This window comes from Astyanax mexicanus, chromosome 5, assembly GCF_023375975.1.
Source record: "Astyanax mexicanus isolate ESR-SI-001 chromosome 5, AstMex3_surface, whole genome shotgun sequence".
Taxonomy (NCBI): domain Eukaryota; kingdom Metazoa; phylum Chordata; class Actinopteri; order Characiformes; family Acestrorhamphidae; genus Astyanax; species Astyanax mexicanus.
The window spans coordinates 56,402,138-56,422,275 of record NC_064412.1 but is presented as its reverse complement, the minus strand read 5'-3'; the positions used below and the strand labels follow the sequence as shown (position 1 = coordinate 56,422,275).

Here is a 20,138-nt window from a genome sequence, read left to right as displayed (position 1 = left end):
CACAATAACACTATTAATAATAAAACATTAAATGAATGATCTGCTCACTAAATTTATCTGAGTAGATTTTGAACTTGGTATCAATATTCAGAAACTGGTCTGGGTCTTAAAATGGTTTATAAATGGATTAAACTGTCCTCAGTAACTAGAGGGCAGTGTTTCACCTCTTTCAGTTCTCTCCAAGAATTAAAAAAAATAAAAATCCCTATTTTTATCCATTAAAAATACATTAAACACAAAATGAAAAGCAAAGAATGGTCAATATGCAATTTCATCAATTAATGACTGTATAAACAAACCAAGAAACAAAACTCAGAGTGTAATAGTGTACAGAAATGTGAATGTTTTGATGTGTATTTGATATAAACTAAAGCATAATACAAAATACACAACACACACAGCAGAGCACACCGTCCCGTTATCCAGTTAACAGACATTAATATAACTGTATAGAATAATGAGACACAGTTGAGCTTTTTTTTTTAGATGCAATCATTTTTTTTGTTGTTTTTTTTCTTTAGAAATCCAGTTTTATGAAAATTGAAGAAAAAAAAAAGGACAGATGAACAGCGGTCCAAACAAGGGTTGCACAATAAATCATTTCAGTGGTACAATTCAGTGTCATATAAGGAAAATAAAAAAAATAACATTTTACTGTTTGATACAACAGAATAAAAAATGCACATATTTATTTTTTTAAATTACATTTGACCAGATGCAGATTTTATATCCCCAAAATAATTTATTTTACTCTGAACTGGGATACATTATTGGGTACATTATTAGTTTAATGTGACAGAAGAAACAATGACTTCTGTTTAAATCTGCTGAACATTTATGTATTTCTTAATATAACAATATATACTAGTGCATCTCAAAAAAAAAAAAAAAAAAAAAAAAAAAGTTACTTTATTTCAGTTTATTTTAGTTTGAAATGTGAAACTTATATTTTATATAGATGTATTAAACACAGAGTGATCTATTTTAAGCATTTATTTATTTTATTGGTGATGATTATGAAGCTTACAGCCAATGAAAACCCCCCAAAAATCAGTGTCTCAGAAAATTTGTATATTATATAAGACCAATTGTTACTTTTAGAGCAGTGTGGGCAGTGTGCCAAGTCCTGCTGGAAAATGAAATCCACATAATAAGTTGGAAAATGCAATGGGAAGTGCTGTAAGTGCTGTTCTATCATTGACCATCAGTAAACTTTGCATTTCATTTGGTATGCGGATTTCATTTTCCAGCAGGACTTGGCACACTGCCCACACTGCTAAAAGGGACACTAAATTTGGGGGTTTTGATTGGCTGTAAGCCATAATCATCAACAGTAATAGAAATACACGCCTAAAATAGATCACTCTGTGTGTAATACATCTATATAATATACGAGTTTCACGTTTTAAACTGAGTTATTGAAATAAATTCCAATTTTGTGCGATGTACTAGTATATGGTAGTAAAAATATAGTTCAATCTCAATCTCAGTTTTTCCCCCAAATATCGTGCAGCCCTAAACTAAATGCTAACAGAACCGAAGGCCATACATAAAGACGTAGAAAAAAAAAAAAACACATTAGTATATTCAGTGATCGTTTATGTTAATTGACACAACTTCCAACCAATGATTAGAAAAAAACTCTAAGGCACATTGTTACATAATTTAACACAACTCAGATCAAATCAGAGCAGCACAAGTACAGTATATTCATCTCTATTCTTGTTTAGTTTCTATTTATTAATTTACACCTAAAAAAAAATCAAATCAAAAATAGATGTTAAAGTATTACATAATTACAATAAATCACTACAGCTGTTTCAATGTAGTCAGAGGAATGCAAACGTTAGACAGCATTAAAAGTTTTAACTTGCATTATTCAAGCATTTTCCAGGTTTTTTTTTTTTATCATCTTTAGCAAATGTTTAAATCTATTCAGACGCACATTTATAGCAGTATCATCATTCAGAAGGACAATGCTCACTGTTTTAGTTATTATAATAATTATTCACATATATAACCATCTGGGTAACACTTTACAATAAGGGTCACAAATGAAAAAATGGCATTGATATTTAATATCTCAACTAATTATTAATTGATACCAGTTAAGACATAACTAAACATTACTAAATAATGAATGCTGTATGAATGTTGTAAACAATAATTAATTGAGATATTAGTTAGATCATTTTGTATTGATCAATAATGTCTTAATTAGTGTGAATTAACAATTATCTGAGACATTCTGTAGTAAGTAAGAGTAATTAATGTATGCTTATTATAAATGATTTACTTATACAATTACATTTTACAATATGGGTCACAAATAACAAATAAAATTACTACAATAAAATACTACATAATAAAAAAACAACAGTAATAAACAGTGATAAACGGTCAAATAATCAGTTTTAACTAATTATTAATAGATACTAGTTAAAACATTACATAACTAAACATTACTAAATACTTAATGCATAAGAATGTTGTAAATAATAATGAATTGAGACATTAGTTAGATTATTTTGTAATGATTAATAATGTCTCAACTAATTATTAACCTCCACTATGTAAGACATTATTAATTTTTGCAAAATAATTTAACTGATGATTTAAGTATTGCCTTAACTAGTATCAATTAATAATTAGTTAAAACTGATTTATTTGACTATTTATCAACATTTATTAATGTTGTAGGTAATGCTATTTGTTATTTGTGACCCGTATTGAAGAACGTCATTGTTTAAGTGAATAATTTACAATAAATATACATTAATTACTATTACTTACTAGTAACTAAACATTACTTAACAATTTGAATGCTTAATAATATTGTAAATAAAAATGATTATAATGAACTGAGACATCATTATTTTTTTTAATGATTAATAAATGTCTTAATTAGTGTCTATTAATAATTAGTTGAGATATTCTATAGTAAGTAATGGTAATTAAATGCACCCTTATTGTAAATTATTAAATTACACAATTATCTGGGTAATACTTTACAATACAGGTCACAAATAACAAATATCACAGCAATAAACATTAATAACAATTTCCACTAATTAATAAATTAATACCAGTTAAGACATTACTTACCAGTAACTAAACATTACTTAACAATTTGAATGCTTAATAATATAGTAAATAATAATAATAATAATCATAATGAATTGAGACATTAATTAGATTAATAATAGATTAATAATTAGCTGAGAAATTCTGTAGTAAGTAATAGTATTTAATTATTGCAAACCCTTATTGTAAAGTGTTTCCATTATCTCCTTATCTCATTATCTCATTATCTCGTTATCTCATTATCTGCAGTATTCACTGTATGATCACAAGGCACTGCTGTCAGGGTCCAGCATTAAACCTGGGACGAAAGATGTGAAAGTACCACAAAAGGGTAAAAAAGACATTATAAACTATTATAAACTTTTATAAACTATTACATAACTTCCAAATCTCACCTCCCCCATCAATACAGTCAATTCCAAAACCATATCCATCATATCCATCATCAAATACTACAAAAATACAAACTATGGATGCTGCCTGGATTAGTATTTACATCACTGGGGCTGGAACGACTTCAGGAGGAAGACTAAGGAAGCTCTGAGACGAGCTTTAAGGCAACAAACGCTCATCTTACAAAGAGTTTAGTTAGAAAGACAATTAGAAAAATATTTTTATCCATTTAATTTCCCCTCTGTGACAGATTGTGCAACATCTTTGTGCTTTCTTTTCTTTCCATCTGCTTTAAAAGGACATTCCACTAAATATTTTGTCACTGTAAAGCACTGGAATTCTGTGAAAACAAGACTTTTCTGCAGTATTAAAGCTCAAATTGAACAAAAATACAGAAATATAACATATTAATCTTTTATATAAGGCCTAAGGCACCTTCGTTTCTATAGGCCTCTCAATATCAATGAGCAAAAGGTCTTTGTATTATTATTTTTTTATTTTATTTCTTTCTTTATTTGTAAAACTGTATTTTAGAGAAGTTAAGGTGTGCTGGTCATGTTAGATAGGAATATATCTTTACATTGCAAAGTAGTGGAGTCTCCCTTTAATACTGACCGGCACATATTTCCTCAAACATACGCAAACACACACACACACACACACACACACACACACACTCTTCACTATCCCTCTCGTCAATGACTGCCCTCCGATTTATATATATATATATATATATATATATGCATCTCCTGTTAAAGGCCGGCTTGATCGATGGAGAGGCGAGTCGACAGCAGTTCACTCACTTCATGCGTGGACACCTTTACAAAAAGAAGAAAAAAAATATATATATATAAAACAGAGATTTACATATAAATCACTTATTCTGAGGCAGCAACAATTATTACATTACCGAGGACACATATTCATGATCTGTAATCAAAACACCTAAACGTTCTTTATGTCCCCAAAAACTGTAACCACACCAGATAAGGGACAAGACAACCCCCATCATCACTGTACATCAGCTCATTACACATTTAAATCCCACATATAGAGCTTCTGATGTGTTTGGAGTGACGGAGAGAAAGCAGACAATGAGTTACCGCAACATGCAGCCTGGGTTGCCAGGTCCAGCAAAAAAAAATCCCCCAAAAATGTTTAAACTCGCCCTTCATAAGCTTAAATTAACCTATTATCTAAGGTTGCTATTTTATTGCCATAATTAATAGACTGAATGGCAATTTACATGAATAAAAAAAATCAGTATTGATACATTTCCCCTTAAATTAGAAGATATTAATTATAATTTTGATTAAAACATGGTCACAGCTTATAAGAAATAAATTCTCGTATAATGCTCATCTGATTTTGTACTCGTTTTTTATATTGGGAGGGAAAAAGAGATAGAGTTTATTACTAATATACTCTAAATAAAAAGACAGGCAGAGAAATTACATTTAAATGTAATTTTGTGGCCTTATTTATTTCGTGCAGTTTTGGTATTTAATTTTATTTTATGTTCCTCCACAGTTTTTAAAAAAAATGCTCACTTTTCATGCATATGTATGTTCAAATGTGCTTTTAAAAGCTGATAAAATGTGGGTCCTGGGCTGAGACCAGTTAAGAACCCCTGTCTTAAAACACAATTGAGTTCATGCTTCCACACAGGTTGTTCTGTGGCTTAGTTTCCATTATGGACTCCTTAAACATGACTCAAGACGAGAACTAAGAACCCAAGGACTACGCACCTTTCTCCTGGGTGCTGGCGTGTTTTTCCTGAGCCAGATTGAGTCGGTTCTGCTCGGCCGCCGTGCTGTTGGACTCCGGGCTGCTGCTGCGTGATGCTCCACCCTCCTCGTTTTGGTACGCCTGGTCCAGGTGTTGCTGTGCGATCTTCAGATGCCTCCTCAGACGGTCCAGGTCTCGACTGGCCGCCTCGTCGCCCAGCGATTCTCGTCCGGAGTCGCCGGTGTTGTCTCGAAACTCCCCCTTCAGCCTGCTGGAGGGGTCCTTCTTCAGGGCGGGGTGGTAGCCCGCGGGTGGTGAGGCCAGCTGGCCGCAGAGGGCCGTGGTGCGAGGAGGGCCGTTCAGGGCTCGTCTTTGGGCGGCTCGATCGCGGAAGGTGTCCCTCAGACCACCGATACCCAGGTGAAAGATCTCCATCACCGTCAGCACCAGGCAGAGCACGCTCACCACGTACATGATGATTAAGAAGATGGTCTTCTCCGTGGGTCGTGAGACGAAGCAGTCCACGGTGTGTGGGCAGGGGCTGCGAGTGCAGACGTATGAAGGAGACACCTCAAACCCGTACAGGATGTACTGACCAAAGAGGAAGGACACCTCGAAAGCAACGCGAGAGACAAGCTGCAGAACATAGACCCTCATCAGACCGTCTCTCTGGATGCGCCGCCGCCCGTCATGCTTCACCGAGCTGCTGGAGTCCAGAGCCATTGCCTTGTAAAAATGAGTGACATCAGAATTAATTGGTCATTTTAATACCCATGATCAAATCATAATACCATAATACCATATTGCCAACAGTATTCAGTATTCACTCTAACATTCTCCAGCACTAAGACTGGAGCAGCATTAGCATTAGCCGCTAACCATGCTAGATGCTCATGGAATAGAGAGTTTACATGCCCAAGCAGCTCAAATCCATCCAAGCCTTACATCACGAAGACTTGCGATGCATTGGTGCAAAGCTCGCCACCACTGGACTCTAGAGCAGTGGAAGCATGTTCTCTGGAGTGAAGAATCATGCTTTTTCCATCCGTTGCCAGGAGAAAGGCATGTGTCAGACTGCATTGTGCATTTGTGTAAAGTTTGGCTGAGGGGGGATAATGGTGTGGCGTTGTTTTTCCAGAGTTGGGTTCTGTCCGTTGGTTCCAATGAAAGGAACTCTTCATGCTTCAGCATACCAAGAGATTTTGGACAATTTCATCCTCCTAACTTGAACATGAAGGAATGGGGAGGGCCCTAACTCATATAAACACACTCCTAAACCTTGTGGAAAGATTTCCTTCAAGCAAAGGATGGACTGACATATCCTATCATATTAAAACCTTTTAATATGGATTAATGGGATGTCACTGAAGTTCATATGGCAATATACGGTAGATCAATTAATCTATACATTAATTGGAAAAAGTGTTTTCTTAAAAGGTTTAGACTTTTATTTTATATAAAAAAGTAAAAATATCCCACCTCTAACTTCTTGTCCTTCTCTGATGGCTCGATATCCTCAGTAATCATGGGCACTTCCTCGCCCATCTCATCCGCCTCTTCGTAGTCACGGTTGGCGCCCCGGTGCACCACCGGCACACGTTTGCGTTTCCGCGGCAGGTAATCCTGGTCGTTCATGCGGGCGATCTTATGCATGGCGAAGCCCAGGTACATGATGGAGGGTGTGGTGATCATGATGATCTGGAAGACCCAGAATCGGACGTGGGAGAGCGGCGCAAAGGCGTCGTAGCAAACGTTCTCACACCCAGGCTGTGCTGTGTTACACACGAATTTACTCTGCTCATCGTGGTAGATGGTCTCGCCGCCCACCACCGTCAGAACAATCCGGAAGATGATGAGGAGCGTCAGCCAGATCTTCCCTACGAAGGTGGAATGGTCCGAGATCTCGTCTAATAAACGCGTCAGAAAGCTCCAACTCATACTGCCGCCGCAACCAGGGACCTGCCAGCTTTAGAGAAGAGAAAGAAAAAGGGTAAAGAGTGAGAAATATCAAATCAGTGCATATAAAAAGTTCGTTTTACAGGGTTTAAGGAAAACTAGTCCATCGAGACGTCCATCATTTCTAATAGGGCTGCACGATATATTGTTTAAGCATCGTCATCGAGATGTGTGCATGCGCAATAGTCACATTGCAGGACGTGCGATGTCACTTAATGCAATTAAATCAATGAATTAATTAAACATATCATGTTGCAATGTTTTGATTCTTGACACAAGAAGTAGATACACAGCGCTGTCTCTGTGTCCGTGTGAGTGACAGGCTGCTGCTGCCTTTATTTTTCTGCAAAAGGAGGATCTGCTAAATATATATAAATGTATAAATGTACGCACCTGCATAATTTTGTGTAAGGAATTATTGCACACTCTTTCTGTAAATCCTATGAACTTATTTTTTCTTCTCAAATATCACTATGTTCATCTGCTATATGATATACAGTATTTAACTGAAATTGCTGATCTGAACAACCAATGATTTATAATAGATACTTAGGAAAATCATGAAAAACTTTTCCATACCATTCACTGCACATGTAAAACTCTTCATTATCACAACTCAGTAGTGTATGAATTCCACAGAAAAAGTGTGTGTTCTTTAGGGCTGCAACGATTAGTCGATATAATGGTTGATTATTTAAATTTGTCGACTACAAATTTCATTGTTGAATAATCTTTCATTTTCTTTAATAACAGTATTGCACTACACGCACTAAAGCGCTGAGGACAGTAACACAGTGGGAGACACAACAGATTACATATTTACTTACTAAATATGCTCACTATGTTTAAACAACATTTAGACATTTAAATGCCTTTAAAATCTCACGTTCAGCTGTTTCTATCGTTTTTTTGAGTTTGAGGAGACGACAGAAATAATCGCTGACTAATCAACTAATCGAAAAAATAATCATCAGATCATATTTTGGTCGATTAGCAAAATAATCATTAGTTGCAGTTCTAACGTTCTTGCTTTCTATATTGAAATACTAAGATTTCTCCATCATCCACACTTCCTGTAGCCTCAGAGAGTCAGAGTGTGATGGAGTTGCGGGGAAGTGAGTAGACGCTGTGTAATGAAGACCACAGTTTCAGGGTAAAGCTGAAGTCTCTTGGTAACTCGTGTTATTTGGTGTACAGTGGTTGGACTCAGGCATTTCTTTAGGCTCTTTTGCACTAATTCATTTTTATGAGCGCAGGAATACTCCTCCTCCTCCTGCAGGAGGGTTTACTGCGCGCTCGTCGAGGCGCCGGCTGCTTGAAGTGATCTGAACCTGGATGTCGTGACTTGTCTCCTGCACGTATTCTGCAGTGTGGCCGGTTGTTTTGTGTGGTGTTACATTCCAGCGGGCACCTGCTCTGGAGATAATAATATTTAATCAGTAAGCTGATTTGCCAGCTCGCAGTCTTGGTGTGTGTGTGTGTGCAGTGTTTTGTAGGTTAGCGTTTGTTTGGAAAGAGCCTAAAGAGAGAATGCTGTTCAGACATGCAGTTTAAAGGTTAGGGTTGGTGTATAAGTGGACTGGGTTTGGTTTTATAGATATAAAATCTAGATTAAGGGTATTGATTAGGGGTGGAACGATTCCTCAAGTAATTCAAGTAATTTGATAAAACATTTTCCGTGCCTCAAGGAATCGTTTGATTAACTTTAAAACACAGAGCACGGAAATTAGCGGGGACTTTTACTGTGAAACAACACGCTTAGCATTACGTTACCCGTGCACAGGAAGCAGGAAGTGGAGGAGGCGGAGGTTTTTGGAGCATTTAACTTTTAAATAATCAATAAGATCAACATTAATGTACCTTAATAACATAACAACAGCACTGTGGAGCGCTGATTATTATTAATACTGTCTAATATGTGTGTAGTCAGGCTTTATGTAATCAGCAAACACAGCACTGTGGAGTTCAGAATATAAACAATAAATATATGTTAAAGTTAGCTGAGCTAAAGTTAAGTTACTCTGGCTGGAAAATATACGGCCATGAATTTATTGTATTATATAATTTAGTCTTATTAATGTAAATTAATTATATCTGAGTAGTGTAAAATGTAAATAAGCAAATAAAAAAAAACTAAATTTGTAATACTTAATATAAACATAATCAGAGTCTCAGAAAATTTGAATGTTTTGTACAAGACCAGTTGGTACTTTTGGCAATGTGGGCAGTGTTCCAAGTCCTGCTGGAAAATGAAATCCAACACCAGTAGATGTTGAGACATGTCTCTTCAAACCATCACTGATTGGTGGAAACTTCACACTAGACCTCGAGCAGTTTGGACTGTGTGTCTCTCCACTCTTCCTCCAGACTCTGCTCCCTTGATTTACTTCAAATGAAATGTAAAATTTACTGATGATCAGTGATGGTTTGGAGAGACATGTCTGTCATCTGCTGGTGTTGATCTACTGTGTTTTATTATCAAGTCTAAAGTCAGTGCAGTTTTGTTTTCCCACAAAATCTTACAGCACTTCATATCTTACAGCTTCCCTCTGCTGATAACAACTTTTACGGAGATGCGGATTTCATTTTCCAGCAGGACTTGGCACACTGCCCACACTGCTACAAAAGTACCAAATGATCTTATATAATGTTTAACTTTTCTGAGACACTGATTTTTGGGTTTTCATTAGCATCAATAAAAGAAATAAACCCTTAAAATAGATAAGTCTGTGTGTAATACATCTATATAATATGTGAGTTTCACATTTTCAATTGAAATAAACTGAAATAAAGTAACTTTTCAATGATATTTTAAATGTGTATGTACTAGTAGAAGAGTGACCAGATCATGATCACAGATTCTCCTCTCCTCATAGTAACGATGGATCAGGGAGCAGATTTAGAGCTCACATTTACTTATATTGGAGAAAAAGACGCTGCAGTAAAACAGCAAACAAGCGCTGTCGGGTACGACCCGAGGTAAAAGTGCTGAGGACCATCTACTTTAACAGCCCCCTCCCCCGAGGTCAACATCACTTATTCTGTGTGCAGACAGGAGCTTCAAAGAGAAGGTCGGCAAGTCATGGCAGGCTGCTAACACAGAGCAGAGACCAGGAGCCCTGAGAAAACCTGAGAAAACCTGAGAAAACCTGAGAAAACCTGAGAAACCCTGAGAAACCCTGAGAAACCCTGAGAAACCCTGAGAAAACCTGAGAAACCCTGAAAAAAACTGAGAAAACCTGAGAAAACCTGAGAAACACTGAGAAACACTGAGAAACACTGAGAAACACTGAGAAACACTGAGAAACACTGAGACAACCTGAGACAACCTGAGACAACCTGAGACAACCTGAGACAACCTGCGCTCAGCAACCAGTAGAACCAGAGAAAGCTGGAGAGACGACTTAATGATGATGTTTTTCCTTGATTTTACCAAATTAAAAACCTCTGGAATATAATCAAGAGGAAGATGGATGATCACAAACCATCAAACCACCAAACTGAACCTGCTTGAATTTTTGCACCAGGAGTAAAGCAGCATAAAGTTATCCAAAAGCAGTGTGTAAGACTGGTGGAGGAGAACATGATGCCAAGAAGCATGAAACAAAAAAAAACTGTGATTAAAAACCAACCAGGGTTATTCCACCAAATATTGATTATTTCTGAACTCTTAAAACTTTATGAATATGAACTTTTTTTTTTTTTTTTTGCATTATTTGAGGTCTGAAAGCTCTGCATCTTTTTTTGTTATTTCAGTCATTTCTCATTTTCTGTAAATAAATGCTCTAAATGACTGTTTTTATTTGGAATTTGGGAGAAATGTTGTCTGTAGTTTATAGAATAAAACAACAATGTTCATTTTACTCAAACATAAACCTATAAATAGCAAAATCAGAGAAACTGATTCAGAAACTGAAGTGCTCTCTTCATTTTTTCCAGAGCTGGTTGTAGACTCTCTATCTGGATGGAGAGATTTATCTGGATAGCTCTAACTTGCAGAACAGAACACCTGAGAGTTGGGTATGATTATTATATTTCACATTTGCCCAAGTTAACTGCAACGAGGGTGAAATGAACTTAACAAGGCTAAAGCATGCAGGCTAAAAAAGCAGGTGTTAAAAGGCTCAAAAATGCTAACAATTTAGCAGCATGGTGAGAAAAGTCTTTACACACTGTTCAAACAAACTGTGTTTAAACCACTATTTACACACCTACCCTACCCGAACATTACAGTTACAGCTATACAGTTTCACCATGATCCTCTAAAATCTACAAACCACAACACTTATAACAATCATCATCATCATCATCATATTTGGATATAAAAATAATTAAAAACTAAAAAAAAGGAAAGGTTTAAAAAAAGCCCTAGCTAGCTCCTAATGTTATAAAAAGAGAAAGAGAGAAGCAGAGAGAGAGAGAAACAAAAAGAGAGAAAGAGAAAGAGGGACAAGTATTGAGAAACAGAAGTAGAGAGAAAAAATAGAGGGAGGTACAGAGAGAAACAGGGAGTGAGAGGGAGAAAGAGTGAGAAGTAAAAAAGAAAGAAAAAGTGAGAAGTAGAGAGAGAGTGAGACGTAGAGAGAAAGAGTGAGACGTAGACAGAAAGAGAGAGAGAGTAAGACGTAGAGAGAAAGAGAAAGAGAGTAAGACGTAGAGAGAAAGAGAAAGAGAGTAAGATGTAGAGAGAAAGAGAGAGAGTGAGAAGAAAAGAGAGCAAGCAAGACATAGAGAGAGAAAAAGTGAGAAGTAAAGAGAAAGAGAGTCAGAAGTAGATAGAAATGAATTGAGAAGTAGGCAGAAAGAAAGAAAGACAGAAGAGAGAGAGAGAAGCTTCAATCCCCCCATTTATTCCTATGGGGAAAATGTGCACGATAAATTTCCAAAAAAACTTAAATCAGATCAGTTCTTACAGCACATCGTTTAAAACATACATTCTACAAGTATACAGACATTTACGATTCTTGTAATAAAAATTGTAAAGTGTAGAGCCATTTAAAACTCGCAACAAAAGTACAAAACTTATAAGAATTAATTATTATGGGAAAAATCTGCTGTCCGAAAACTGTAACATGTATTGTTCCAAAAGGTTTATTAGAATAAGTCCTATAATTCAGCACTAACAAGTTTAAAAATAACTTTAAAAAGACTCAATACAATCCTACATCCACATGTAAGTCATTAAATGTGCAGATTAGAAATGAATCTGCCATATCAGGTTCATGTTTTATTCAGGAACAAATACAGAGGAAATATCACTCTCAGCCAGTCCGCCACTCTTCAGCTCAGTTACAGCCTGAAACCCAGGCTGAGGTTTAATACAAACATTACCAAAAACACAACGTTGGGTTTGATTGAAACCCAATGCCTTTAATCCAGCAGCAGGTGTAGTTTTTAATCTAGATTTTATCTAATAAAGCAAAACTAAAAATCACATCAATAAAAGTATGTTCCTGAAATTCCGAATGGAAAAAGATGTCAAGGTAGTTCAGGACTGGAAAGGTCACCTTAACTACAGGGTGTGCCGAACGCTCTCAGGTGCAGGTCTCCTGGGACCGACTCTTAGGCTCAGATACTGAATCCTGAACCAGACTGGATTCCATCACAGTTACTCTATTTCACTGAGTATTTCATTGCAGTGTTTATTCTACTATAATTCTACTGAGGAAAATAACACTGCATTGCTTTGTGTTTTATTAGCGATTGTGGCTACAGTACTGTGCACTCATGTGAGCCAGATAATTTCATATACAGCATTATTGGGTCAAAAGCTTCACTAATGGAATAATACAGAAAGACATCCAGACATCTAGAGCAGCGATGCTCAATCTCAACATTTTGGGCAGGTCACGGACAGCTTATAAAAAATAAATACATGGGAAAAAAATGAAAAATGAACTGAAATCAACTTATTTTGTACTCATCTTTTATATTGGAAAAAGGATTTGATTGCATTCGATGAGCTCAAGAACTTTAATGAGATCAGGATGAGTGCCGGATGATCAGGATGATTGGTTATTATTAAACCTCAAAGTGACTCCAGCAATATTCACACTTGTATTCATTAAAATAAAGTTGTTGGGAAGTCAATTCGTGTGTAGTTAGTCAAGATGTGAAACAACTTGAAGACCACATTTTCTATGTACATTTACACTTGCTGAAGTAAGTTTTCCTGGCTAAACGTTTTGGTTGTTAAGATCAGAAAGTCCATCAAAACAACTCAACCAACCAAACAACCAACTAACCAACCAATCAACCAATCATATACACAATTTCACAACAGTGCCTTTAGACACAGGCTACATAGGATTTGATTGCAGTGCTAAAGATATGGAACAACTTGAACTGTGATGACAGACTGAAAAAATGCACACTGATGTGAAGCAAATATACCCAGCTTTATTATTTATTATAGATTATAAATATAACAATTAAAAGGAAAAACACACACTGAAGTAATCTAATTGTAAGGTCATGGATCTTAAGATCCAAACATCCTTCAAAACACGTCAACCAATTAGCCAATCTGCACATAATTCCACCATCAAATTTACTACCAACAAAGACTGGAGGTCTTGGTTGTTTGAAGTTGAAGCTTAAATCAGAAATTCCTTCTCAACATCTCAACCAACCAAACATATAGACAATTGTACAGGTTTTTCTGATTTAAGCATCAACTTAAACTAACCAAGACTTCCAGTCTCAAAGACCTCCAGTCTTAAATCACAAAATCTTTCAAAACAACCAACCAACCAACAACAAAAAAAAAATACATTTTTTTCCTTAACTTAGACCAACTTGGCATGACAACTTATGACAAATTAAGATATGCTGTTTTATTTCATTTTGAAGCTCATGATGCTTAAACACTTTATTCAATAATGTCTTCAAATGATGCCAAACAGCTCTGAAGCTGGAGCAGAGGGAAACGTATTTCCCGCAGATAATCCTTATTTACCGGATAATTAAGCTAACGTTTCCTGTGCAGGTCTTGATTGGTTAAAGTTGAAGCTTTAATATCAGATAGTTCTTTGAAACACCTCAACCAGCCACCAACAGAAAACCAACCAACCAACCAACAAACAAAACACACTTTTCCTTTACTTTAAAACTAACTTTTAAAATAAACTACGAACCCTGTCAAAACCCAAACACAAGCCTGAGCAGAGTTATCTCGCTGTGATTGTGAGGAAAACCTCAGCTCCTCACAAAAACAAACACACACACTCTCATACACACACACACTCTCTCTGCGGTTTTTAAAAGGTAAGATATTAAAGCTCCTACTCACCTGTATAGAGTGTGTGAGGTGTATGGAGTGTGTGGAGTGTGTGAGGTGTGGAGCTCTGGAGCGGGTAGTCCTGGCTGAAGCTCTCCGGCTCTTTAATAAAATATCCCGGTGTTTTAACTTCAGCTCACCCTCTTCTCCTCCTCCACCCCTCCACTCCTCCACTCCTCCTTCTCTACACCCTGCCGGTGAGCCTGAACCATGTGATCCCTCTCTCTCTCTCTGTCTGTCTCTCTTTCTCTCTCTCTCTCTTTCTCTGTCTCTCTTCATCTACCTTTCGAACTCTGTCTTTTTCTATCTGCATCTCTCTCCCTCTTTTTGTCTCTCTCTCTCTCTCTCTCTCTCTCTCTCTCTATCCTCACACAGTTTTTAGAGAGAAGAAGGGAGCAATTCCCCCAAATTCCTCCACCTCCACCTCCACTGCTACACTACTGCCAAAAGCATTATCCCTCCAAATTATGGGCTGTTTAGTTTTAAAAAAGTCATGCAAAAAAAAAAAAAGAAAATTGAATTAAATTTCGTTTTTGTTGCATTATATAATTTAAAGAGGCACTAAACCATATATATTTTTTATTAATAGCTGAAATGTGTTCAGTAGTAGTAAACTGAACATTTCTACTGAAGTAATAAAACATACCAGTCCTCCTTAAATTTTTTATTAACATTTTCTAACCTTTAAAAAGCGCTTTTATTGTGGTAATTCCTGCCTCCATGCTATAAGTGTGGATGCTGTGGATATTGTGCAAATTAGCCAATCAATAATACCGCCCCTCTCCTGACGTCCAATCATCTGCGTCTCACTGCTATCAGAGGCACTGCTGCTGCTGCAGCTCAGCCAATCAGCTCTTCTTTCTGCCCTGCCCTGCCCCTAAACCCATACATCACCCAGTGGATGGTTGGGGCTCTGAATCTACACTTACAATGTTTTATGAAAAATGAGCTTTCCATAAATATTTATTGTTTTACTATTTGAATGTCCCTTTCTACACTGCAAGAGCACAGTGCAAGCTATAAGAGATATATAGTATAATACAAACAATGTATCTTTTTAATATTATTGTTTTAGATGTTTGAAAGCTGATTTATTAGTAAAATTTGAATTTATTTAGTAGATTAATAATATAAACAACAGTAGCAGCCATTACTTCTGTGCTTCATTTTGCGTTCAGAAAGTGATGACAGCTTAAGATCTGTTGATGGATGAAGATCTACTGTTCTGTTTCATTGCTCTCTCAGGTTGGTTTTGAAGCTCATGATGCTTAAACAGTTTATTCAATAATGTCTTCAATGATGCCAAACAGCTCCCAACTTAGAGCAGAGGGAGATGGTAAGCAGACCCTGTTTTTCCTCCAGACGATCCTTATTGACTTCATTAAGCTGCAGCTCTATTTCGGTACGTGTCTCACAAGGTGCCAGTAGATCTACAGTCTTACATTTCACTTTCGACACTCCTGGGAAAATATATAAGTTTGTATGGAATTTGAAGGCTCTAAGGAGGTTCTGAGGAAGTGAATGCACTAGTAAAGGCAATAAACTTGAGGTTTTACTGCAGAATTATTGCTCGCGATTAATAATTTATACCTCACTTTCATATTTTAAGGCTGATAAACAAAGACATTGTTTTCATAGCTCTTCATTCCCATCCTCACCGAGCGTTCCTGCGATTCCAGAGGGCGCCAAACCCATCTGCTCCTGTTCGGCTTTATTTCACTCAGACAAATCGCTTCCATGTAGGCGGAAGTGAACAGACACACGGGTACATGTGGTAAACATTTCCTACTTTTGGCACCAAAGCCGCTTTCCGGGCTTCCCTCTCGCCCAGCAGCAGACTGTTTACGGCTGAAGTCAGTCGTGATATAAAGGCCATTGCATAAGAGAATTCATAAGCAGGTGTGAACAGTGACTCGGTATAAGCCTCCTGTATTTTCACTAAATATTACACGACTCTGAGCATCACCATTACACAGCTTTTATTTCATTACAGCGAACTCTTCAACATCTTTACTCCTCAGAGGTTCGGTCTGCTGCGGACGCATGGTTACAATCACCTGTTCACATCACCTGCTTAAAATCACATCAGTATTCAGTGTTTTCGCCTCATTATCAGGCCTAAATTGCCTCCGTCCTGACTATTTTTGGAATATGTTCCAGACCTTAAATACAAGAATGGATTTATGTTAACAAATGAAATGAAGTTATGAAGATAAAACATGAAATATCTCAACATCATACCGTCTGCAATCAAACAAAATGTTAAAGTCAATGGAAGAAACAGAAATGAAGAAGAAGAGAGTGAGAGTCATGGAATATAGAGGCAGAGAAGGAGAGAGAGAGGGGGAATGAAAGGAAGAAAGAAGAGAGTGAGCGTCATGGAAGATAAAGGTACAAAGAGAGAGAGAGAGAGAGAGAGAGGTGGAAAAAGAGGCAGAAAAAAAGTTAAGTAGAAGAAGAGATTGAGAATTATGGAAGATAGAGGCAAAGAAAGAGGCAGAAAGAAAAAAAAAATAAAGAGAGTGAGAGTCATGGAAGATAGAGGCAAAAAGAGATGTGTAGAAAGATAGAAAAGAAATAAAGAAGAGATTTAAATTCATGAAAGAGAGAGAGAGAGAGAGAGAGAGAGAGAGAGAAGTGGGGAATAAGCCAGAAAGAAAAGAAATGAAGAAGAAAAAGAAGAAGAAGAAGATTGTGAGAGTCATAGGAGATTGAGGCAGAGAGAGAGAGGTGGAGAAAGAGGCAGAAAAAACATAATGAAGAAGAGGAAGAAGAGAGCAAACGAAAGAAGGCCATTGGATGGTCCATTATAGATGCCTTATAGACTCTCAATTAACATATATCTATTAAATGTAACTGAACCCAAAATTGAATGCAAATGATTCTCTACAGAACCTATAGAGAACCCTATAGAACCTTTACACCTAACCTCAACTACTAATTAACCCTATAACCCAACCCTATTCAAAACCTTAACCTAAACCTTTAATCTAACCCTAAACCCTAAAATCTAACCCTAGAGTTACATTCAATAGAGAACCATTTACTTTCACCTCAGAGATCAGTTGCATTTATATTAATAGAATATCAGTGAAAAGCATCTATAATGGACCATAGTCTAAATTCATCATAAAATAACTGTGGAATAAACTGTGGGAAACCTTAAAGTCCTCAGCGGACTGTGTTCTGGAAAGGTTTTGAAATAGTGTAAATAGTGTAAAATTACCTGAACTGTAACACTATTAACTTGAGTGTGACGTCATCCTCAGCTCCAATATCCAACTATCCACTTTCTTCCTGTAGAGTTTCTTAAAAAAAGACAAATGTTACGCTGTACAGTAGAAACACTACAAGACTATCATGTTTCAGATCAGCCTCAGGAACAGAACCCAAGCACCTCAAACCCCAACAAAACATTAATGCAATATATTAATCTTATCTCAGCCTCATTACAGCCAATCTGATGATTTATAGGCGCTAAAAATGCCAAGAAAGCATGCAGCAGTAGCGGAGGCCTACTGCTACTGCACACAGCTTCTGGAGAAACGTGAACCTGGAGAAGATCTGAGACACCAGCAATCACCAAACACTCAGAGGCACAAACCTCACGCAAGAACTTTCAGAGGTGTGTAAATATATATATATATAATGGCATTAAATACTGCTTAACCAGTTTTTATTTCCAGTAGCATGAAAAATGTGCATCAATATGCAAAGTAGTACATTTACAATATATATATATATATATATATATATATATATATATATATATATATATATATATATATATATATATATATATATATATGAAAAAAGAGACAACTCATCTTTAAAAATTATGAGTTTCTTTGATTTTACCAAATTAAAAACCTCTGGAATATAATCAAGAAGGAAGATGGATGATCACAAGCCATCAAACCACCAAACTGAACTGCTTGAATTTTTGCACCAGGAGTAAAGCAGCATAAAGAATATCAGAAAAAAAAATATTAGTCAAAGACAATATAAATAAACACAAAATGCAATTTTTAAATAAAGGTTTATTTGACTTTTTTGGCAGTTTTTTTTAATGGTAGACAGCAGAATCACATTACCACCACCATGCTTTACTGTAGGTAAACTGTATGCTCTTTTTCTGAAATTCAGTAAGACTTTTACGGCAGATGTAACTAAACACACACCTTTTTCCTTTTGTCTCGTTAGCTCACAGAGTATTTCCCGAAAAGTCCTGGGAATCATCAAGATTTTTTCTGACAGCCTTAATGTTTCTAATGTTTTGCTCAGCAGTAGTTTTGGTCTTGGCAAGTGAGGATCTCTTGGATGAGTTGTTGCTGAGCTCGTGGGGTAATTTTGGTCGGCCGGTCACTCCTGAAAAGGTTCACCACTGTTCCACATTTTCTCCATAAGTGATGTGATAGACTGATAGATCTCAATAACTTTCTTTTTCATATGTTCCTTAACTTCTTTAGATACTGGCATGATGTCTAGCTAAACGGACGGACAAAAGAATAATGCAGTTATTTGATATTTAACTGTTTAGATGCCTCTGCAAGTTTTCTGTTGAATGTTGTTTGCTTTTTGTTTTCCTAAATATTAAAAATGAATAGATGAATAGATGAAGGCAGATCTCACTGTTAGGTGGAAGTGGGTTGTGGTAAAACACTGGTAAATCTATAAATCCACACAATACAGAAAAACAGGTGTTAATAACACACTACACAACCTGGCACCTCTCAGATTCACCTGATACACAATAAATACACAACTGGGAAACGGAAACGTCGCAAATCGTGATGAAACAATCCGATAATGTTCAGATCTTACTGATAGGAAGTTTATTAAACAATAGTTGAGCGCTGAGAACAACAGAGCATGCTCACTGAAGGAGAACTGGTCCTGGCACGCTCTGAATTACTCAATCATCTTCATGATTTCCCGTATGAGAGAAAGGCTGGTTATTGGGAACAGATTACAAAGAAAGATTACACAGAAAAATGTATCAAGAGAGTTATCGTTTATTTAGATAGAAAATAATAAAAATAAAAAAACATTATTTTCATAATTCCCTTGAAAAAGGTCAGGACGTACTTTAATAAATAGGTCTTCATACTAGAAGTTAAACTTCAACTTCATCTTTATGCACATTTTAGTTTAAATTATAAACTATTATTCCATTAATAAAAACAAGTAAACTCTGAGAAGTTTCCCGCACAAAAAAACTAAGAAACAAGGAAACAAAGAAACAAAAATCTAACAATTTAAAGGTGCGTTTTGAATGAATAGGTGATGAACATAATATACTTGGCACATAACGTTAATAAAATATTTGTAATTTTTTTTCTACGCAGACAAACTCAGCTTGTTGTTGTTGGATCATTAAAAAATATGATGCAGTGCAGTTTAACAATTCTTTCTTAAGACATATTAAATAGTATACACATGATTTTATTGAACTTTTGACAGACACAAAATTAATTTTAGACCTAATTTAAGACCTCAATCCACACGTATCGAGTATCGAATAATGTGAAAAATATTTGTTGTCAAAAAATGGTTACATAATTCCTGTTTTTTGGTTATTTAGGAGTATTTTATCCTCTTCAGTAATACAGATGTCGTCAAGTATTGTAAAGAATTGTCGCAGAATCACTGTATTGTGATATAATAGTTACCGTGGGCAACGTATCGTGATAATATT

The 20,138-nt window shown here is 36.1% G+C and overlaps 1 protein-coding gene across 2 annotated transcripts; it reads right to left on the bottom strand.

Moving 5' to 3' along the window:
- Positions 1-308: 308 nt before the first annotated feature.
- On the bottom strand, positions 309-14,601 carry LOC103023586 (gap junction gamma-1 protein). 2 transcript variants are annotated; one of them, XM_007244239.4, is made up of 4 exons: positions 14,453-14,601; positions 6,685-7,171; positions 5,226-5,931; positions 309-4,295 (listed from the first exon to the last, which is right to left on the bottom strand). In XM_007244239.4, exons 2-4 carry the CDS (start codon positions 7,141-7,143, stop codon positions 4,282-4,284), a joined length of 1,179 nt encoding a protein of 392 aa, XP_007244301.2. In that variant the 5' UTR covers positions 7,144-7,171; positions 14,453-14,601; the 3' UTR covers positions 309-4,281. The 2 variants fall into 2 exon arrangements, with proteins under 2 accessions (XP_007244301.2, XP_049335848.1); XM_049479891.1 differs by lacking the exon at positions 14,453-14,601 and having other exon boundaries at positions 310-4,295; positions 6,685-7,216.
- Between the last annotated feature and the right edge of the window lie 5,537 nt (positions 14,602-20,138).

Coding starts and splice junctions, on each gene's coding strand:
- LOC103023586 (XM_007244239.4), bottom strand. CDS start 7,143: ATGAGTTGGAGCTTTCTGACGCGTTTATTAGACGAGATCTCGGACCAT. Junction 5,932..6,684: donor AGAAGGACAAGAAGTTAGAG/GTGGGATATTTT, acceptor CATTTTTACAAG/GCAATGGCTCTGGACTCCAG.